Source organism: Hyperolius riggenbachi, chromosome 12 (assembly GCF_040937935.1).
Source record: "Hyperolius riggenbachi isolate aHypRig1 chromosome 12, aHypRig1.pri, whole genome shotgun sequence".
NCBI lineage: Eukaryota > Metazoa > Chordata > Amphibia > Anura > Hyperoliidae > Hyperolius > Hyperolius riggenbachi.
In genome coordinates this window covers 48,420,081-48,444,161 of record NC_090657.1, presented here as the reverse complement: position 1 = coordinate 48,444,161, position 24,081 = coordinate 48,420,081, and the positions used below count along the sequence as shown (strand labels likewise).

General features: G+C 41.5%; 1 protein-coding gene across 1 annotated transcript in view; it reads left to right on the top strand.

The window, feature by feature from the left end:
- Window positions 1-9,666, top strand: part of LOC137541664 (NXPE family member 2-like) — a 59,009-nt gene extending 49,343 nt beyond the window's left edge. Inside the window, exon 5 of the mRNA XM_068263067.1 lies at window positions 9,131-9,666. Within this exon, the coding sequence (XP_068119168.1) occupies window positions 9,131-9,666 (536 nt within the window). The remainder of the gene's footprint in view (window positions 1-9,130) is intronic.
- The last annotated feature ends 14,415 nt before the right edge of the window (window positions 9,667-24,081 follow it).

The following is a 24,081-nucleotide window of genomic DNA, read 5'->3' as shown; positions in this document are numbered from 1 at the left end:
GCTACAGATATGTTCCTATATGATTATTGTTCTCTGTATCAGTCAGACAGATAGAATCTGCAACAGCAGAATTCATTGGATAAAATCAAAATAGATAACGGCACCTGGCTCAGATGGCATCCACCTCCAAATTTTAAAGCGGACCTCCAGACTAATTAAAAAAATCCTGCAGCCTTGCTGTAAAAACAACACTCACACCAGCACTCAACCCTTTGGGGGACTTGCCATACAAGTTTGGTATTTTCCCTGAACTAGGCAGGCGGTAGACTGGCGGTATGTTTGTGTAACATGAGAAGCTGCCGAGTTGATACATTTTCTCCTCCAGAGATAGCGTTACTATAGAAGAGGCAGCCCCAGCATCCCTTTACATGTGCATTTTTTAAAAACGGCGTCTCCTTGCCCTGAATTTTCAGGAATCTGTCATCTATTTAATTGCCACAACTTAGAGGAAGTTCAAAAAAATGTTACACATGCAGGCTTTCTGATGTGAAATTTATCTGAAAACAGGTACCCAAGGGGTTAAAAAAGACAGCCTTGGTATTCTGGGATTTTTTTTTCTCTGCTCTCACTGCAGCTGCTGCCTGGGAGGTCTGTCTAATTAGCTTAGCTGTTCTCTGCATGGTTATCGCTACTTCAAAGGGAGCTGTAATCTCCGTGCTGATACCGCTTACTCTAATCTTTATGAATTGACATATGGTGACATTTGTTAACATAATCACCGCACATGGCGGTAATTTATCACTCTGCTCAGGATTGTCAGTTTTTCATGCGGAAACAGCTTTTATGAATAAACACTTTGCTAAGTGCTTGGTTAATTCAGCTGTTTTCAGCATTTCCGCATGCGGAAATGCTTTATGAATGATAGCCTTTATCTATCCAAATATAATCAATTTTGTTCAAGTACAATGTTGACAATAAGTAAAGACACAGTTGAAAAAACAAATCAATCCATCACAGATCCCCTGCTGGTCTCTTTGCAATTCGCCTACAGGCCTAATAGATCCACAGACGATGCTGTGAACATGTGTATGCATTATGTACTACAGCATCTAAACACCCCAGGAACCTACACCAGGATTTTATTTATAGATTACAGCTCTGCATTTAATACCATAATTCCAACACTGCTGCACAGCAAGCTCTCCCAGCTACACATACCTGAATCCATCTGCAAATGGATAACCAATTTCTTAACCGACAGAAGACAGCGTGTTAGACTTAGTAAACTCACATCAAGCTCTCTGACAGTCAGTACTGGTGCACCCCAGGGCTGTGTGCTTTCCCCACTGCTCTACTCACTTTACACCAATGATTGCATCTCCACAGATCCATCTGTTAAGGTTCTGAAGTTTGCAGACGACACAACAGTAGTTGGTCTCATACAAAACGGGGACGAGTCTGCATACAGGCATGTGGTGGGGCAGCTTTCCTCCTTGTGCAGCAGCAACAACTTGGAACTAAATGCTCTCAAAACTATGGAGATGATAATAGACTTTAGGAGATCTCCCCCCAAGCACCTCCCCTTAACCATAAATGGATCCACAATAACCCAAGTAGAGTCATTCAAGTTTCTTGGGTCCACGATCTCAAACGACCTAAAATGGGACAACAATACTGCCACTATTGTCAAGAAAGCGCAACAGAGGATGTACCATCCTCTGCAGCTGAAAAAGTTTGGCCTACCTCAAAATCTAATGGTGCAGTTCTACACTGCAATCATCAAATCCACCATAACATCATCTATGACTGTATGGTTCGGCTCCTGCTCAGCATTAGAAAAGGGGAGGCTGCAGCGCATCATCCGCACAGCGGAAAGGATAATTGGCTGTAGCTTCCCTTCCCTGCAGGATCTTTACTCTAGCAGGTGCAGAAAGAGAGCGACCAGGATTGCCTCTGATCCCTCTCACCCTGCGCACTCCATCTTCCAGCGCATGCCTTCAGGAGTAAGATTCCGGTCAATCGCTACCAAAACCTCTAGACACAGGAATAGCTTTTTTCCTCAAGCGGTAGCCATACTTAATGCTGAACCACGTTAGAGCTGCTAGGACTTGAAAGTAGTCAGCACAGAACTGAAAATTAACAATTCTCACATTGCTTACTGCCACTATACTTGCGTAAATGTCCTTGACTTGTAATATACACACTGTCTGTCCTTGTATTGTTTTTGTTTGTGTTTGTTAAGCAACTGCCAAGACAAATTCCTTGTAGGTGCAAACTTACTTGGCGAAAATAAATTGATTCTGATAAAAAAAAATAGTTACGTCTCTCTGACCATTTGGTTAGTAAGCACTTATGTGGAGGTGCCTAGCACCAGAATTTGCTTATGTTATGTCTGTTGGGATTTGGACTGAGCACCATTGCTTCCTTCTAGGCTGCTACAGACTAGTTTACTTATTTAGATCCATTGTTTATCAGCATTTATATAATAATTTAAAAATGTAAAGTGCTAAAAAGTGGATCAGCAGGACTGCCAGGCAACTGGTATTGCTTAAAAGGAAATAAATATGGCAGCCTTCACATCCCTCTCACTACAGTAATCCTTTAAATGCTTGCCAGGATTTCCAGCTATCATTTTCAGGAAAACAATGAATGTATATATACTGACAGTATTTAGGGGCATAACTAGATGCGAATGTATTCATTTATGATTTAATTTGTAAAATAGTTTATACAAGAGCATTTGTGATATTATGACAGATTGAGAAGTCAGCTTATCTGCACATTTGGGTTGCAAGCTTTTTTAGATTTGTATATGAAGAAACATTGAATAAAATAATGAGAGCAAGGCATGTTAGATAGTGTATCTAGTTACAAAGGGCAGCAGGATATGAAGATTTATTGCACCTCTTTTAGATACTGGTATCGGTAGAAAGAGTCCTTGGGCCATATGCAATTCACTTTTTCACCTGAGTTTTCTCCTATGAGAAAAATGTTCATCTTTGATTTAAAATAACATTTTAGCACTTTGCAATGTAAAAAGTATCAAAAAGTAGGTAAAAAGTACTATAAAATTGTTTTGAGCATGCTTTTGCTTGCTTACGGTTTAAAAGTAATTTTATTGACACGTTTCAAAATGTCATCTAGGAGAAAACTCAGGTGAAAAATTGAATTGCATATGGCCCCTTCTCTGTTCAGCCAACAGCTGTTTCTCTATTCTCCTCCTCTCCATGGCCCGCATGCAATTAGCTATTTCACCTGAGTTTTCTCCTAGGAGATATTTCTTCAACTTTATTTTAAAATAGCTTTTGTGCACTTTATAATAAAAAAAAAAAAAAAAAAGTAGGTGAAAAATTACTATGAAATTATTTGGAGTATTTTCTTGCTTGCTGGTGGCTTGAAGGACATTTTATTGGCAAAGAGTGAAAATATCACCTTGTGAGAGATAATGGCCAATATGCAATTCACTTTTTCTCCTGATTTTTCTCCCAGGTGATATTTTTAAACTTGTCAATAAAATACCTTCTATACCACCAGAAAGCAAGAAAAAACTCAGGATTATTTTGATAGTCCTATTTCATAAAATCATAGATGAAAATGTATCTCCTAAAAGGAAACTCAGGTGAAAAGTGAATTGCATGTGGCCCCATGTGCAGGGCCGGATTTGTACTTTTCACCGCCCAAGGCCAACTATACCGTCTGTTTGGTTGTTATCTCTGTGTGCCCCAATGAGAATTCTACTTACTTTCCCTCATTGGATGTCAGTTGTCACAGATGACTATTTTAGTAATATGCGTATAGATTATAAGTTATGTTTTCATTAAGAACTTTTATGTTATGTTTGTTATCTCATTAATGATGGAACCATTGTGTCACCATGAGAGCTAGGCTGAAGTGTACCTGCAGGATAGAGCTTACAGGTCTTGCAGGGACAACACAAGTACAGGACAGGGAGTTTGAAGGTTAAATATGTTCTTGTAGATATGGATGGCTGCATAGAATAGCTTTACTGCCCCTCACTGAGCCGCCCCTAAATTTCTGGTGCCCTAGGCCATGGCCTATGCGGCCTTGCCAGAAATCCGGCCCTGCCCATGTGTGCGATAAAAGCTTGTTCTCTAAGGCTGTCTCCATCAGCAACAAGAACATTTATCTTAGGTAAATAAACAGGCAGCTTCCTGTTTATTTACCTAAGACATCCATACTTGCTGCTGAAAGAGACAGCCAAAACAGGCTTTTATCTCACACACGGGTTCATATGCAATTCACTTGTTCACGTGAGTTTTCTCCTAGGAGAAAACATTTCATCATTGATTTAAAAAATTTTTTTTAGCACTTTGCAATGGAAAAATTATCAAAAAGTAGGTAAAAAGTACTATTCAAATTATTTTGAGTATTTTTTTTTGCTTGCTGGTGGTTTAACCACTTAACGACCACCCACTGCACATGGGCGGCCGGAAAGTGGATCCCACAAGGACCGCCGCATGTACGAGAGGAGGCGGTCCTTGTACGGGCATCGGCGGAGTGATCGCGTCATTCGTGACGCGATCCTCCGCCGGGGACTGGCTCCACCCCCCTCGCGCTGTAACCCGCCGGCCGTTCGGAAGTGCCGGCTGGTTACTAGCACCCGGATCGCCGCATACAAAGTGTATAATACACTTTGTAATGTATACAAAGTGTATTATACAGGCTGCCTCCTGCCCTGGTGGTCCCAGTGTCCGAGGGACCACCAGGACAGGCTGCAGCCACCCTAGTCTGCACCCAAGCACACTGATTCCCCCCCCCCTGCCCCCTGATCGCCTACAGCACCCCTCAGACTCCCCCCTGCCCACCCCCCAAACCACTGTTTGCACCCAATCACCCCCCTAATCACCCATCAATCACTCCCTGTCACTATCTGTCAACGCTATTTTTTTTATGCCCTAAACTGCCCCCTGCTCTCTCCTGATCACCCCCACCCCTTAGATTCTCCCCAGAACCCCACCCCTGTGTACTGTATGCATCTATCCCCCTGATCACCTGTCAATTGCCCATAAATCACCCCCTGTCACTGCCACCCATCAATCAGCCCCTAACCTGCCCCTTGCGGGCAATCTGATCACCCACCCACACCAATAGATCGCCTGCAGATCCGACGTCAGATCACCTCCCAAGTGCAGTGTTTACATCTGTTCTCTACCCTTAACACCCACTAATTACCCATCAATCACCCATCAATCACCCCCTATCACCACCTGTCACTGTTACCCATCAGATCAGACCCTAATCTGCCCCTTGTGGGCACCCAATCACCCGCCTACATGCCCAGATTGCCCTCAGACCCCCCCCTTATCAATTCGCCAGTGCAATATTTACATCTGTTCTTCCCTGTAATAACCCACTGATCACCTGTCAATCACCTGTCAATCACCCATCAATCACCCCCTGTCACTGCCACCCAGCAATCAGCCCCTAACCTGCCCCTTGTGGGCAATCTGATCACCCACCTACACCAATAGATTGCCCGCAGATCTGACGTCAGATCACCTCCCAAGTGCAGTGTTTACATCTGTTCTCTACCCTAAACACCCACTAATTACCCATCAATCACCCCCTGTCACTGCTACCTATCAGATTAGACCCCTATCTGCCCCTAGGGCACTCAATCACCCGCCCACACCCTCAGAACGCCCTCAGACCCCAGCCCTGATTACCCCGCCAGTGCATTGCTTGCATCTATCCCCCCCTCTAATCACACCTTGAGACACCCATCAATCACCTCTTGTCACCCCCTAGCACACCTACCCATCAGATCAGGCCCTAATTTGCCCCGTGTGGGCTCCTGATCACTCTGCCAAACCCTCAGATCCCCCTCAGACCCCCTTCCGATCACCTCCCCAGTGCATTAATTGCATCTATTTTCCCCTCTAACCACCCCCTGAGACACCCATCAATCACCTCCTGTCACCCCCTAGCACTCCTATCCATCAGATCAGGCCCAATACAACCTGTCATCTAAAAGGCCACCCTGCTTATGACCGGTTCCACAAAATTCGCCCCCTCATAGACCACCTGTAATCAAAATTTGCAGATGCTTATACCCCTGAACAGTCATTTTGAGACATTTGGTTTCCAGACTACTCACGGTTTGGGGCCCGTAAAATGCCAGGGTGGTATAGGAACCCCACAAGTGACCCCATTTTAGAAAAAGCACCCCAAGATATTCTGTTAGGTGTATGACGAGTTCATAGAAGATTTTATTTTTTGTCAAAAGTTAGCGGAAATTGATTTTTATTGTTTTTTTCACAAAGTGTCATTTTTCACTAACTTGTGACAAAAAATAAAATCTTCTATGAACTCGCCATACACCTAACGGAATACCTTGGGGTGTCTTCTTTCTAAAATGGGGTCATTTGTGGGGTTCCTATACTGCCCTGGCATTTTAGGGGCCCTAAACCGTGAGGAGTAGTCTAGAAAACAAATGCCTCAAAATGACCTGTGAATAGGACGTTGGGCCCCTTAGCGCACCTAGGCTGCAAAAAAGTGTCACACATGTGGTACCGCCGTACTCAGGAAAAGTAGTATAATGTGTTTTGGGGTGTATTTTTACACATACCCATGCTGGGTGGGAGAAATCTCTCTGTAAATGGACAATTGTGTGTAAAAAAAATCAAACAATTGTCATTTACAGAGATATTTCTCCCACCCAGCATGGGTATGTGTAAAAATACACCCCAAAACACATTATACTACTTCTCCTGAGTACGGCGGTACCACATGTGTGGCACTTTTTTACACCCTCAGTATGCTAAGGGGCCCAAAGTCCAATGAGTACCTTTAGGATTTCACAGGTCATTTTGCGACATTTGGTTTCAAGACTACTCCTCACGGTTTAGGGCCCCTAAAATTCCAGGGCAGTATAGGAACCCCACAAATTACTCTATTCTATAAAGAAGACACCCAAAGGTATTCCGCTAGGAGTATGGTGAGTTCATAGAAGATTTTCTTTTTTGTCACAAGTTAGCGGAAAATGACACTTTGTGGAAAAAAACAATTAAAATCAATTTCCGCTAACTTGTGACAAAAAATAAAATCTTCTATGAACTCACCATACTCCTAACAGAATACCTTGGGGTGTCTTCTTTCTAAAATGGGGTCATTTGTGGGGTTCCTATACTGCCCTGGCATTTTAGGGGCCCTAAATTGTGAGGAGTAGTCTTGAAACCAAATGTCTCAAAATGACCTGTGAAATCCTAGGTACTCATTGGACTTTGGGCCCCTTACCGCAGTTGAGGTGCAAAAAAGTGCCACACATGTGGTATCGCCGTACTCAGGAGAAGTAGTATAATGTGTTTTGGGGTGTATTTTTACAAATACCCATGCTGAGTGGGAGAAATATCTCTGTAAATGGACAATTGTGTGTAAAAAAAATCAAAAAATTGTCATTTGCAGAGATATTTCTCCCACCCAGCATTGGTATGTGTAAAAATACACCCCAAAACACATTATACTACTTCTACTGAGTACGTCAATACGTCCAATGAGCACCTGTAGGCTTTACAGGGGTGCTTACAATTTAGCACTCCCCAAAATATCAGGACAGTAAACACACCCCACAAATGACCCCATTTTGGAAAGTAGACACTTCAAGGTATTCAGAGAGGGGCATGGTGACTGAGTCCATGGCGGATTTCATTTTTTTTTTGTCGCAAGTTAGAAGAAATGGAAACTTTTTTTTTGTCACAAAGTGTCATTTTCCGCTAACTTGTGACAAAAAATAATATCCTCTATGAACTCACTATGCCTCTCAGTGAATACTTTGGGATGTCTTCTTTCCAAAATGGGGTCATTTGGGGGGTATTTATACTATCCTGGAATTTTAGCCCCTCATGAAACATGACAGGGAGTCAGAAAAGTCAGAGATGCTTGAAAATGGGAAAATTCACTTTTTGCACCATAGTTTGTAAACACTATAACTTTTACCCAAACCAATAAATATAGGCTGAATGGTTTTTTTTTTAATCAAAAACATGTTTGTCCACATTTGTCGTGCTGCATGTATACAGAAATTTTACTTTATTTGAAAAATGTCAGCATAGAAAGTTAAAAAAAATCATTTTTTTGCCAAAATTCATGTCTTTTTTGATGAATATAATAAAAAGTAAAAATCGCAGCAGCAATCAAATAGCACCAAAAGAAAGCTTTATTAGTGACAAGAAAAGGAGCCAAAATTCATTTAGGTGGTAGGTTGTATGAGTGAGCAATAAACCGTGAAAGCTGCAGTGGTCTGAATGGAAAAAAAGGGTCTGGTCCTTAAGGGGGGTAAAGCCCACGGTCCTCAAGTGGTTAAAATGCGTTTTATTGACACATTTTAAAATATCATCTAGGAGAAATCTCAGGTGAAAAAGAGAATTGCATATGGGCCACAGAGAGGTGGAGAAGAGATAAATACTTGTTATAGCTGAATAGAGGACATCACATTTCTCTAAGTGACAACCAGGATCTGTAAGAGGTGCTATAAATTATCCTATCATGCCGATCTTTGTAACTAGATACACTACCTAATATGTGTTGATCTCACTATTATAAACATGCTACTAGGGTTAATGTCACTGTAGTGCCCCTTTAAGGTTCATTGCCCAAAGCCTTGTAAGGATTATTTCTGTCTCCCTCTGGGTTATGTGAGGTTGCAGGACAGAAATGTACTTAATTTTTTTATATTTGATGGATGTATTTTTTTTCAACCAAACTATGTAACTATGCAATTGTACAATTCACATGCATCATCAATTTCTGCATATTGTTTAAGGATGACTGTAACCTACAAAATAAAAAAAAAGTTAGATAATGACTTAAGAGGAAGAAAGGCTTTGGATCCCTTGGAGGCTTCCCGGTCCCCCCTTTGTCCCCTCATTCTACTGCCGCCCCCCCCCCCCCCCCCCCCCCGCTCAAGTCTCCCACGGTGTGTCTCATCATTGGGTCTCATCAGGAGTACTCAGACCTTCCAAGTACTTCCGAATACAAGTGACTGTGTACTGTGCATCTGCGAGTCCACACTTGTACATACGCAGTATGGAGCTTGTTTTCAGAAATTTTTGGAGATTTTTATGGATTGTGTCAAGCAAAGAATATGAATAAATGAATATCTAGCTATGAATGTGAATAAATAACTACACCTGTCATGAAAAGTTGTTGTGTTTCTTTTTTTATTCTACAGATTTGAAGTTTTATAACATTCATGGAATTGGTTGGCACAAGACCTTTATGGCATATGACTTTAAAAACAATATCTACATTCAGTGGAAGAAACATGGACACCCATTTGTAACTCAGAGCTTCTTCAACATGAAAGATCACTCCTATACCCCCAATGAAATTGACCGACTTGCTGGGGGCTCCAACACTATTATTGTGATTTCCCTAGGACAGCATTTCCGATGCTTTCCTCTTCCCCTGTTCATCAAGAGACTTCTCAATGTTCGAAGGGCCATAGAAAGTCTCTTTTTACGAAGCCCGGATACTAAAGTTATTATAAAATCTGAGAACACCAGGGAAATCAATACTGATGTTGAACGTTTCAGTGACTTTCATGGGTACATCCAATATCTTATAGTTCAAAACCTCTTCAGTGGTCTCAATGTTGGGGTAATAGATGCCTGGGACATGACCGTAGCATTCGGTTCTTATAATGTTCATCCCCCAGAGGAGGTTATTAGGAATCAAATCAACTTGTTTTTATCATATATATGTTAAGTGATCATACTATATTATTTTTTACTTTTTATGTTTTTATATTGAACTAATCACATAACTGTGATACATTTTTCAAAACAGTTTGCTCACATTCGTTCTTTTTTATGGTAAATTATTGAAGTAGTAGTGTAGCTATAAATACATCACATGTAGAATAGACATTGTAACTTGGATTCAAATCATTTTGCTGAAGGCGCGTTTTTTAATTTTTCATATTTTTTAAAACAACTTTCCAGCACTTTACAACTGAAAAAGTACCAAAACATATAGTCAAAATTATTTTCAGTATTTTCTTGCTTGTTGGTGGTTTAAAAGGAATTTTATGGACAATGTGCGAAAATGTCTCCTTTGAGATTAGTTGCATTTGGGCCATTGTTGCAAACTGGGGTCCCATGTCTAATGTTTTTTTTTTGGAAGTGAGAACCCACAACATGGTATAGAACTCAGAATGGCATGCTACCTTTACTGCTGGCATCCATATTCAAATCCAATAGCTAGTTAATGGTACCTTGTAGGACTATTACCCAGCTATTAATTTGAAATATATTATCGTTTTAAAGAAAATGTGTAAACTACACTAAACTGTTGAAATGTGAACTATTTTAGAGCTATAATTTAAGTAAAAATATGTGATGCTAACATACGTCTGCCTCTGTATTAATCACTTGTAAGGCTTCATTTGGATTATAGAGTACAGTTTTGCACATAATGTTACAAGAGAAACATATGTGTATAATAAGAAGCTACTAAATCAAAGTAAAGGAAAGCTCACACAAGGTAAGGTTCAACAAAGCAAGCTAATTAACCACTTAAGGACCAGGGGTGTTTTGGAGGATGTGTGCTGGGTGGGCTCTTCAGCCCCCAGCACAGATCAGCAGGCAGGCAGGGCGATCAGACTTCCCCCCTTTTTTCCCCACTAGGGGGATGTCCTGCTGGGGGAGTCTGATCGCCACCGCTCATGTGTGCCTAGCGGGGGTGGGCTCCTCAAAGCCCTCCTCCGCAGTGCTATTCCCTCCCTCTCCTACTCTCTGTGGGCGGCACAGGACAGAATTCCATCCTGTACCCCCTCTGATAGGCTTCAGCCTATCAGATGCCGGCGATCCCCGGCCAATCAGAGGCCGGGGATCGCCGATCTCCTTTACAGCGCTGCTGCAACAGCAGCGGTGTGCAAGGTAAACACCGGGAATTTCTTCCCCGCGGGTTTACATTTCGCCTGCGAGCCGTAATCGGATCACGGCTCGCAGGCTGTTCACGGAGACTCCCTCCGTGCACTGACATGGAACGTTTCCATGGAAACACCACTGCGACCAGCCGACGCCTATCGGCATTAGGCGGTCGTTAAGTGGTTAAAGCGGAACGGAAGATTCCTTAGAAACAAACAGTTTTACTTACCTGGGGCTTCCTCAACCCCCTGCAGCCGTCCTGTCCTGCGCCGTTCCTCTATGATCTTCCATTCTCTCGCCACGGTGCAGTTTTCTTATCGTCAACTTGTAAGTCGACGGTAACTGTGTCTGCACAGCCCTTGTCACACAAATCCTTGTTCAACATCATGAGAAAAGTTGCCCCATCTAAAGACATGTCATATAATGAATAAATATTTCATCATTCTGTATAAGTTGTAATAAACGTAATTTTATTATTCCAAGCACACAAAAAATAGGTTAAAAACAATCATATTGTAAAACCACCTTCTAAATCCAAAGATAATTGGAAATTCACAGTAGCAGCAAACTTGTGTCAAAAATACCATCAATAAATAAAGTGCATGATCCCAATATTGCACAGCCCGCAAAGGGAAAAAATGAAAAATTTATTTTAGTGAAAAAATATATATTAGTGCAACACATCTGTTCTCTACCCTAAACACCCACTAATTACCCATCAATCACACCCTGTCACTGCTACCTATCAGATTAGACCCCTATCTGCCCCTAGGGCACTCAATCACCCACCCACACCCTCAGAACGCCCTCAGACCCCACCCAGCATGGGTATGTGTAAAAATACACCCCAAAACACATTATACTACTTCTCTTGTGTACGGCGGTACCACATGTGTGGCACTTTTTTACACCCCAAGTGCACTAAGGGGCCCAAAGTCCAATGAGTACCTTTAGATTTTCATAGGTCATTTTGCGACATTTGGTTTCAAGACTACTCCTCACGTTTTAGGGCCCCTAAAATGCCAGGACAGTATAGGAACCCCACAAATGACCCCATTCTAGAAAGAAGACACCCAAAGGTATTCCGTTAGGAGTGTGGTGAGTTCATAGAAGATTTTATTTTTTGTCACAAATTAGCGGAAAATGACACTTTGTGAAAAAAAACAATTAAAATCAATTTCCGCTAACTTGCGACAAAAAATAAAATCTTCTATGAACTCGCCATACTCCTAACGGAATACATTGGGGTGTCTTCTTTCTAAAATGGGGTCATTAGTGGCGGGGTTCCTATACTGCCCTGGCATTTTAGGGGCCCTAAACCGTGAGGAGTAGTCTTGAAACAAAAATGACCTGTGAAATCCTAAAGGTACTCATTGGACTTTGGGGCCCTTAGCGCAGTTAGGGTGCAAAAAAGCGCCACACATGTGGTATCGCCGTACTCAGGAGAAGTAGTATAATGTGTTTTGGGATGTATTTTTACACATACCCATGCTGAGTGGGAGAAATATCTCTGTAAATGGACAATTGTGTGTAAAAAAAAAAAATCAAACAATTGTCATTTACAGAGATATTTCTCCCACCCAGCATGGGTACATGTAAAACTACACCCCAAAACTCATTATACTACTTCTCCTGAGTATGGCAATACCACATGTGTGGCACTTTTTTGCAGCCTAACTGCGCTAAGGGGCCCAAAGTTCAATGAGCACATTTAGGCTTTACAGGGGTGCTTACAATTTAGCACCGCCCAAAATGTCAGGACAGTAAACACACCCCACAAATGACCCCATTTTGGAAAGTAGACACTTCAAGGTATTCAGAGAGGAGCATAGTGAGTCTGTGGCAGATTTCATTTTTTTTTTTTAGTCGCAAGTTAGAAGAAATGGAAACTTTTTTTTTTTGTCACAAAGTCTCATTTTCCGCTTACTTGTGACAAAAAATAATATCTTCTATGAACTCACTATGCCTCTCAGTGAATACTTTGGGATGTCTTCTTTCCAAAATGGGGTCATTTGGGGGGTATTTATACTATCCTGGAATTGTAGCCCCTCATGAAACATGTCAGGTGGTCAGAAAAGTCAGAGATGCTGGAAAATGGGAAAATTCACTTTTTGCACCATAGTTTGTAAACGCTATAACTTTTACCCAAACCAATAAATATAGGCTGAATGGGTTTTTTTTTTTATCAAAAACATGTTTGTCCACGTTTTTCGCGCTGCATGTATACAGAAATTTTACTTTATTTGAAAAATGTCAGCACAGAAAGTTTAGCACCTCATGAAACATGACAGGTGGTCAGAAAAGTCAGAGATGCTTTAAAATGGGAAAATTCACTTTTGGCACCATAGTTTGTAAACACTATAACTTTTACTCAAACCAATAAATATACACTGAATGGATTTTTTTTTATCAAAGACATGTAGCAGAATAAATGTGGACAAAAATGTATATAGAAATTTTACTTTATTTTAAAAATGCCAACACAGAAAGTAAAAAAAATCATTTTTTTGACAAAATTCCTGTCTTTCTTGATGAATATAATAAAAACTAAAATTTGCAGCAGCAATCAAATAGCACCAAAAGAAAGCTTTATTAGTGGCAAGAAAAGGAGCCAAAATTCATTTAGGTGGTAGGTTGTACGAGCGAGCAATAAACCGTGAAAGCTGCAGCGGTCTGAATGGAAAAAAAGTGCCTGGTCTTTAAGGGGAGTAAAGCCCACAGTCCTCAAGTGGTTAACACGTATAAATACTTCAAGAAATACATACTTCAAGGCCATATGAAAGATTGTAATTAGGCTTTTGAAAATAAAAGAATCATTAAAAATTATCCACGAGGAGTTGTCCTAGTCCAGATTCCATCAGTAAAAGGTTCAGAGTGCTTGATTTAATCATTCTTTCTTTAAGTGACAGCTACATTAAAACATCCTGTTTGCCCCTCCACCCATCAAAACTGACATATTCATGATTGGTGAATGGGAACAAGTGTTCCCTGAGCCAATCAAAGTGGCTGAACTACTTAAAGACTGCCTCACGCCAAGTGGCGTAAATGTGGCGGCAGGCCCAGGACCACCTAACGCCAATTGGTGTGTAGCCCTGGGGCAGTGTTTTGCTGGTAATCGCACGCGCATCCCTGCTTGAATAACGGAGCTCCGCTCCGCCATCAGTCTCCCAGCGGCAATCGCCGCTAGGAGACTGATAGACGTCAAAGCCACCATCTATTTACATTGTGCAGTACTGCGATCTATGGCAGTGCTTTACTGGGGACAGCCGTGTCACTCGGCTGCCCTTTGGGAGGCACAGAGAGTGATCGGCTCTCATAGGCTAATGTTTATGAGAGCCAATCATTGTGATTGGCTGGTGGAAGGAGAGGGGTGGGGGATATAAAAATAACACAAAAAATAGGAAAATGTATTGCATAAAAAAATACAAAAATAAAAAAAACCATTGTGGGAGCGATCAGAGCCCACTAACAGAAAGCTCTGTTAGTGGGCAGAAAAGGGGTGGGGGATCACTTGTGTGCTGAGTTGTACAGCCCTGCAGTGAGCCCTTAAAGCTGCAGTGCCCTGAAATGCAAATAATAGCCTGGTCACTAGGGGGGTGTAAGCCTATGGTCCTTAAGTGGTTAAGGGAAGGATCATGGCTTCAAGGAGAAGCCAATGATCATTACTGTTACAAACTGTGTTCAGAGCACACAGAATAAAATGTGTGGGGACATCTAATGGTAAAAAAAAATTACATCAAAATACAGTACAATGCAATTTTATACAATAAATTAAATGAAAACTACATTAACCCTTTCTTCCCCCCCATAATAAAACACTTGTAGTTAAAAAAACAGTGATCATTAAAAAAAACATAAATATTTATGTTAGAGCTTTTTTAATATGTATGTCATAACGGTATATTACTGTTATTTTAGCAAATGAGGGCTTGTAATTATTGATAGGGTAAAAAAACACAAACCAAAGAATATACACCTTTATTTCCAAATAATATATTGTCGCCATTCCTTGTTCTAGGAACATAATTTAAATGTTGTAATAGCCGGGACAAATACAATGTGTGGTTTTATCTATAGTAGCATTGTTTATTTTAAAAGGGGATGCAATTGGAAAAATAGTGTATGTATTTTTATTTTTTCCTGGTTTTTCCCTATCCGTCCCTTTAAAATGCATACAAATAAAGCAATTACTGAAAACAAATATCACCTCCAAAAAGCCTAATTTGTGGTGAAAAAAACAAGATATAGATAATTTAGGTGTGATAAGTAGTGATAAAGCTATTGGCAAAGGAAAGGCAGGATCTCTGAAATGTGAAGGGGAAAAACCCTTAGTGGTGAAGCAGTTAAACTTTACTGTTTTAAAATCTTCTTACAAGTATGTTGATGAGTCTGTCTCCTACTTTACCCCACTCCCCAAACAAACCCTTTTGTAGTTGTATATTTTTGAACTGTGTTAATTTACATGTATTATTAGTTAATTAGTGATCATATCGCCCACTGCTCTTTATAAAGTACATAGTTATGTCCATAACTATCCCATAATCAAGCTTTCACAAGCATCAAGGGATTTCACAATTGTATCCATACAATTTACTACAGTCATAGTCTAAAGCTTGTACAGTCAGCAGCCTAAATTCAATTTTGGGGAGTATTCATTCACTTATTAGTATGTTTTTGGGGTGTTGGAGGAAACCAGAGTGCTTGTTAAAGCACAATGTCGAACATGCAAATTCCATACAGATAAGTTGAGATTCAAACCTGGGGCTCTAGTGCAGCAGGGTGACAGTGCTAGTGATTATACCATATTGTTTTAATGTTTTGGGCACGCAAGTTTGTTAACCTAAAATAGAGTGAATACTTCTGGCCCTGTTCACTTTACCCAGATAATTGGACAAGGAGGTGCCCCAAAAATTATATTTATTTGTTCCAAAATCATCAAAAAGTAGGAGGAATAGTTCAAATAATAACACATACAAAAAAAACTTTAAAAGATACACAGGTTATTTACTTGAACACCTTACAGAGACAATTCATTTTGGGGGCCTTTGCTCACTTGCTCACTCAGGTCAGGGGCAAACCCAGGATTTTCACGGAGGGGATTCCTGAAAGGTCTACCTCAGCCACGCACAATACAGTATAATGATATGGTAGGACATCATGTTGGGTACACATAATGCAATTTCCTGTCTGACCGAAAACGGGATAGATCCGGAACAGTTTGTATACAGATAATAATGAGGACAGCCGACACTGGTAATGAAGGGGAAAGTGAAGCATTCACACAATAGGGGCACAGGGCTGTGCTCATACCTGACTCTTAAGTTCCCCAGAGCTGCTCCATGCTCTGTACATACACGTTGCTGCTCCATGCTCTGTACACATGCTGCTGCTTTATCCAAAGTCAACTGTAGCCAGGAAAGAAAGGAGGTAGTGCTGTGAGCTGCAGGATACTTGCAGATATTCTGGTGTCTCATATTGTGTCTTTTTCACCCAGACACTGCACTGGCTCTGGTCTGAGGGGTGATTCTGGGCAGCTGTAATCCCCCCCTGCGTTTGCCTATGCAGGTCAAATAATCAGTGTTTTAAAAAACAAAATCTGCAGCTAAGAGCACATGTAGCCCCCCATTGTACCTATCTAGTGCAGTTATCTACTACACTACACTCCTGTGCTCTCTGTGTTTCTTTTTTCTTTTTTTTCCTGGAAGGGCCTTTGGATTACTCCAGATATCCTCCTTTTAACTGGGCATGAGTCATTTTGTCTTCTATCTAAAGTCTCTTGTTTTTTTTTTTTTTTTTTTTTTTTGCTAACCTTTCCCCAGTTCTTGAAAGTGGCTTAACAAAAAAAAAAAAAAAAGTGGAAGACATGTAAGTATTTGAAATGTGGTTGTAGATGCATGACAAAGTGGTGTGCTATACTATGGAAGGTATGCGTGAGACCATTTTAAACCTATTTACATTCAATATTTGTTGCCTAAAGGTTGCCCAGAGGTATTTGAAAATGCCTCCTATTTTAGGAAGGCAAAATGATAGGTGTCATAGTCATTATTCAATAGAGGTCCTTTTTTATTCATTTTAGACTGCTACAAAAATATTGCTTGTGCTGGTTTTGTTTTCCTTGACTATAATGGGTAACACATTTACTTGGTGAGTTCTATTTAACCCTTTTCAATCCATTGTTGTGACCACTAGTGTTGGGCGAACAGTGTTCGCCACTGTTCGGGGTTCTGCAGAACATCACCCTGTTCGGGTTATGTTCGAGTTCGGCCGAACACCTGGTGGTGTTCGGCCGAACTGTTCGCGTTCGTGCGAACGGCTCAATTCCTGGCCGAACCTGGCCGAACAGGGCCCTGTTCGGCCGAATACGGCCCCCCTATGGGGTCGCAGGCATAAGGGGGGAGCATGCCCCGATCGCGGGAGGGGTCGGAAATTCCCCCCACCCCCTCCGCTAGCGCTCCCCCCCTCTGCCCGCTTCCCCATACAAAAGTTTAAGCAAAGTACCTGTAATAGTGGATGGCCTGGCAGTGGCACTGTGGAGTGAGGAGGAGGAGTCCGGAGAGTGACGCGTTGAGGGAGGCCGGGCAGCGAGCGTGAGGTCAGAGAAAGGGCGGAAGTACCACAAGGGTACTACCGCTGAACCGCCCGCTGCCCGGCCTCCCTCAACGCGTCACTCTCCGGACTCCTCCTCCTCACTCCACAGTGCCACTGCCAGGCCATCCACTATTACAGGTACTTTGCTTAAACTTTTGTATGGGGAAGCGGGCAGAGGGGGGAGCGCTAGCGGAGGGGGTGGGGGGAATTTCCGACCCCCCCTGCGATCGGGGCATGCTCCCCCCTTATGCCTGCGACCCCATAGGGCCCCCAAAAGCAGGATGTTCGGGAAGTTCGGGGTTCGGCCCGAACATGCTGAACATCTCGGCCATGTTCGGCGAACTTTCCCGAACCCGAACATCCAGGTGTTCGCCCATCACTAGTGACCACCCGTGTCGCCCATATAACAATTTTGTAAATAGAAGCCAAACAATCATAAGTAGAAATAAAAATGTAAGTACGATCTTTTCATGGATTTTAGCCATTTATAGATTATTTAGTCAGTGTTTGTCTAGTGTCAAATCTTTCATCCCCCTAATTTACATTCTGAAATGTATCACTGGTGGTGACATCTTTAGTTCTGCCAGGCCATCTGTACGGAATGTTCCTTACGGAGAGTTATATGCACAGAGGGAGATATGGCTTGCTTGGTAGAAAAAAGCTGTAATTTACCAGAAAGCAATGAGATTCACAGACAGGAAATTGTCAGGCCCATGATCATGACATCACAATGTGGGAGGAGTTTCACTACGATATACAACCCCCCCCCCCCTGATGATCTATTTGAGAAGTTTTCTCATGGGAAAGGGGGTATCAGCTACTTTATTTAGATGAAGTTCAATCCTTGGTTAAAGTTCCTCTTTAATAGGGATTAAAAGTTTTCTGGAGAATTTTAAATGTGGTGTATTAAAATCTACCCATTGGTGTTGCAGAAGTACATATATCCCTGGCAAAAGCAGTCAATTTGCAGCCAGGGCTTCTTGTTGGGTCAATACACTGACGGTGGGAAAATGTCAATGCTTTTACCAAGGGTTACTGAACAGCCACAGAAGGACTACAAAGTGTATATATACACGTTTTTATTTGCCCTTTGCCTTGACAAAGGGGACTGGATTGGCCCCGAAACCCTTGTTGACTGTAATGGTCAGATGTCTTTTTGTAAGTGATGTGACAATAAACTTACGCAGTTCCTGAAATACAGTCTGTGTGCAGAACCTTCTTCTTGATCATTTGATACTATTACCACAAGGGTCCCCCACCAGTGCCCACTCACAATTGGTGTCACAAAACTGATTTTCACAGACCGATTGTAAGTTTGACGAAAATCTTGGGAAACTGCCAGCGACAAAGTCTCATATAATGCATTCCTTGGCTCAATATATTATGGAGCAAGAGAGCACATTGCTCTCATTTGTTGTTTTTCATATCAGATGTATATATGCTTTAACTTCCTTCTAATGCACTAGCAACCTTTGCACTAAGCACTTTTTCCCTGACGACGACTCCAATTAGGGGGTCGAAACATGTTGGATTGGTGGGGGGTATTGTCTTATATGTAGTTAGTTAACAGCAGATTAGTCAGAGTGCAGGGTTTGAGCACCACTATAAAATCCTGTTCACATGTATATGTGCTCTTGAAAGTATCGTGAACCCTACTCTGTTATGTGTATATAATTATAAACAACAAAAACAAAAAGATTGATAGTGATTTTATATAAAGACGAATAAAAGTTATATTTTAATATGCTTCGGAAAGGGTCAAGTATGTGTATTGGTTAAAAATCAGGTTTGTGAATTTTTTATTATGGATTATGAACAGATGACATAATAAGAGAGACGGGGAAAAACAATGTAGTAGCATTAGAGGAGCAGCATGATACCAACAAAAAGAAAAATGCTTTGTCAGACATCCCCCATTTGTTGTCCATGACTCCCATTTTATGTGTCTGTCCATACCGTGTCCCTGTACATTCAGCCAAGTTTACAGGGACATTAGTAAAAAATAATGGGGGCCACCAACAAAATGTGTATGCCCACCCCTCTTCAAAGTTCACACCCTTTCTTCATCTCCCCTTGGTGACCCCTACAACTGGAGAAACAATCTGCCAGGAATCATATAACAAGTGTGCTTATGTTAATACTCCCAGCCATAGCAAGTGTGGCTATTAGGGATGGTGGGAAATTTCCCACCGGAATGAAACGTCCCGATCTGAAATAGGATTTCTGATTGGAAAATCGGAACTCGGTAATCACGATTTGTAATTGTATTTCTGAAGAAATATGATTTAACGCAACACGGTAATTTTAGCCCAATCACAGAAGGTGGAAGCATTGGACCAATCAAATAATGCAGAATTTTTCTGTGAAAATTGAATTGCTACAGTGATTTACCACAAAAATCACAAAACCATAGAAATTTTAGACTAATCAGAAGGCTTGAAAAATACTTGCCCCTGATGAGTTGCCATACCAACAAAACATGGGGTGGAGTCTGGCTGTGATGTTTGAGCTGCAAGTGTGCTGGACGCGGTGTGGCTGAGCTCAACTTTGTTTTTATTGCAGTTTTATTGCAGTTTTTATTGCAGTAAGTGTGTAGTTCCCCGAGCACGTGGCTTAGCCGGGATAGCTTGGTCCATCGCTCATCTAGCAAGGATGGTCTGGCGGCGGTGGCATATCTTGATACCCACATCGCTGTTTGTGTCTTAAAGTGGTAGTGCACATTTTAAAATATTTTTAATAAAAAGCCCTGAGGGTATTTTTACGCTATTTGGAGCTTTTTTACTTTGTGAGGTGTGCTGGAAGACTCTCTACAGGACAGATGACGGCAGAAAGAGATTGCCTGAGAGGCAGGGGGTGGTCATACACTCCGCAAGCGCAGATAGACCGTGGAGGTCTCAGCATCTGGTGAGTCGTTACCCTTAGTGGAGTCCACGGTGTGTTGCACATTTCAGAGGTGGTTGACTTCTGTTTTCTGTGGAGTCTTCGTTGCATCCTGAATAGTGGTTAGATTGAGGGCGCTCCTCCGATTGATGAGAGCCCCCTTTGCATTTGCAGGCTGACTGAGCTTGCAATGGAGTTCTGCAGGTGGATTTGCAAAGACATTGCATTAGCAATTTATAAATAAACAGTTCCCTACATGTGTGAGCGTTTTTAAATCATTGCTATCTATTGAGAAATACTCAGTAGCATTCAAGTCTTGAGATTGGTCTATAATTACGGCAGCAATCCGACTTTAGCAGAAAAATATCTTATTGGTCTAATGCTTCTGAGTCAGAAGTATTTGGGCAATTAGAGTAACTATTTTGAAGGGTCTTAAATTGGAATCGGAATACAGTCGGTATACCGCGGTATCTGTAATCAGCATTTTTGGAAAACTTTACATGGCAATCGACCTAAAAATCATTGAAATGCGTTCTGAAATGCTCGGAAATAATCGAATCGCCGCGTATCGCCGCATGGTGTGTATCCAGCATAAGGATCTGGAGCCCCCTGGGGGTTGCAGAGCTGCTCCCCCTATATTTACGCCTCCACACCCCTATTTAAGTACTACTACTTTGTATGAAAACATTTTCACTGTAAACACCCCACATGCTTCCTCTATGCAAATATCTATCAATAGTTTCCTTACAGAACCATTCCCCAGTTATTGGCTCAATGGGAGCAGAATTGGGGAATTTTATTGGACTTAAAGGATATATTCTCCCTTTATGTTTATATACTTATGCTTTTACCTCTGATATTAACATGGTTTTGCCATGCTTCCAACTTCAGTTTTTTTTCTCATATTTTCTAAATATTTATTCTGTTCTTAGGCACTTTATACCTGGAGAGGCTCGCCACATACCAATGCAATGCATTGTTTTAAGTGCTAAACAAATTCTTGACTTATGCTACTCAGCCGACCTGACTTATCCCGGGAGGTAAGTTCTAGTTACACTATTTTCTACCTTGTAATTATTTTATCTAATTTATTTTATCTTAATGTACTCTAGTAGAACTCTGGAAGCACTCTAGTAATACTCTTTTAGTAACATACCTTGTAAGAACATTACAGCAGTGCCCTGGGCCTCCCAGTAAAAGTACCAAGAGCCCCTGGCAGATCAATAACCTTCCCCTTACACATAGTGGCCAGTCATTTCTCTACCACATGGGCAGTCATTTTGATCCCCCTTCCCATGCAGAGTAGCACAGGGAGCACTGTGATAAGTACCTGATGCATGATGCATTGGGTCTCCTCTTCCTTCTGGGAGCCATGTGCTGTATGCAGACATACTCTGGCTGCACCTATCTGTTGCAGTCAGAGCTGGTGCAAATCTATCCAACACATCAGTGGCTTAAACAGTGAAATAAATGAATGTGAATCTGATGCAATCAGTGCTGGTGCAATGCTCATAAATGCAGGTTTTACTGCTAACTCAAAGAAATCTGGTATAGGGCTAGAAAAGGCAAAGTAGCCATGGTACATCATAGGGAGGGGTCATAAATCCACAGACAAATAAAAGTGATGCCATATGTAACTGGCCACCCCCCTTCAGAAACAGATCCATATTTTTTTTTGCATAGGGGGATACTAAAGATGTTTTTTTTTTCTCATTTCTCCATGCTCACGGACCTTTTGACAGACTTGACAAACTGGAAAAACTCAGTGGTAGTAGAATGGACCTCTGAGGAAGAAAAATATTCCAATCTCTGAAACAGGCTCTCAGTGGTCATCAAGTATTATGTTCCCTAGAGTAGTATGGACCCCGAAGAAGAACAATCATTCCATGGTTTGAAACAAGCTCTCAGTGGTTATCCAATGTTATGGTCTCTAGACTTGTAGTACAGATTGATGTTTCAGATGTGAGTTTAGGTGCAGTACTTTTGCAAGTACACAATAGGGAGAAGCACCCAGTAGTATACCTGAGTTGTAAGTAAACGGACCAGGAAAATGCTGTGGTCAAGAGAGTGTTTTGCCATCAAGTGGGCTCTAGATGAGTAACATAATTATTTGCTTAGTCAAAACTTTGTTCAAATTTATCTTAAAGAAAAAGAGACTAACAAAATGGTCAAAAACCTTCCACCCACCACCCCTCCTTTATACTGTATCTGACTGTGGCGACAGCTCTTCTCATTGGCTGCTTGGCCTTGCTGTGCATCCTGGGAGAAAACGATTCACTCAGCAGATGCAAATTTCGCACTTCCCAATAACATTTTATGTCGTACCACTCCCAAATGTTGTAGTTTGCGTATAGTAATGTTTTACTGTATCACCTGGGATTATTTTAATAATTGGAATAGCTACTGAAACTAAGCAACTCCCCCCAGAAAAGTGGGCATTGCCACTACTGATCTACAGTATTATGCTGTAAGGGTCAGTTTTAATGGAGCAGAGTGGTCTGTACACGCAGATAGGCACCCAGTACAACGCATTAGAACTCTTCAATGAAGAAAACACATGCAGAGATAAATCATACACGACCATCAGGAAATGGAGACATCTTGTGGTTGCTTTACTATACTGCAGTTTAAAGTAATCCTGTTGATACTACCACCAAGTTTACCCCATGCCTGGTAAGCCAAATAAAGACTCTGACATAAAGCACAACATATGCATTGCACTGCAGATGCCAATAATTTGATGAAATGGAAATACATCTGTTATTGTGAGCTGCAATGCTGAACGTAAGAACAGCCAAATCCAGCAATGGGTCTGAATGCGTCCACCCTTGTGCATTGCATTCATACACATCTAAAATGCAATGCACAACACTGCAGTGGCCACAGGGAAACTGGTCTACAGACGGTAGTTTTTTTAAATTATCATTATTATTATCATCAACATACCATTGTAATAAAAGTAATTATGCTTTTCAGACTATGACATCCACAAAAGTGCACCAGATATTTCTTCTGACTAGTGCAGTCCTGATCATCTTCCTTGTAAGTCTTTTAGGCCATCTCTCAGTAAAGGTATGTAGTATGTACAGATGTTAAAATTATTCAAACTGAGACATTGAAGAGGGGTCAGGATGTGCTAAAAAATATCCTGCTAGTTATATCAGTTGCTGTAATCAGTCTTTTTCCCATTACCTATCTACTAATATTCTTTGCTTATGGTATGTTTGGAAATCTAAAAAAGCATTGCTGCTACTGTAAATACGCAAGGTGTATGCAGGAAACTGTTAAAGTTTATGCGCACTCACAGTGTGTGTAAAATTGAATTGCAGTTATGTCAGCTATGTCAGTTTTTTATGTAAATAGCATTACTCAAATTATGCACACATTATTTAAATTGAATGAGGCGGCGTGGCAGTGGCAGGAGGCATGAAAGACCCGGCGAAGCTGAGGCGGCGCAAGAAGAGAAGAGGAGCTGGTTGACTGCACTGAAGACCACCGGGAAAAGGGAGGAGGAGAGTGGCGTTTGTGTAGTGTTGGTGTAGTGTTGCGTTATATAGCATGTAGTGCAGTGTTGTGTGGCATAGCTGGTGGGACAGCAGGCGTTAGTGTAGTGTAGTATGTAGTGAAGTGTAACTGGTGGGGCCAGGAGGGATTAGTGTAGTGTAGCTGCGAGAGTAGCTTAGAGACAGGTTAGGGGGGAATAGGTCCATAAGACGCACCAGGTATAGTATTTTTCCCCTGATGTTTAGCCTTTAAACCTAGGTGCTTCTGGCTATCCCAACCT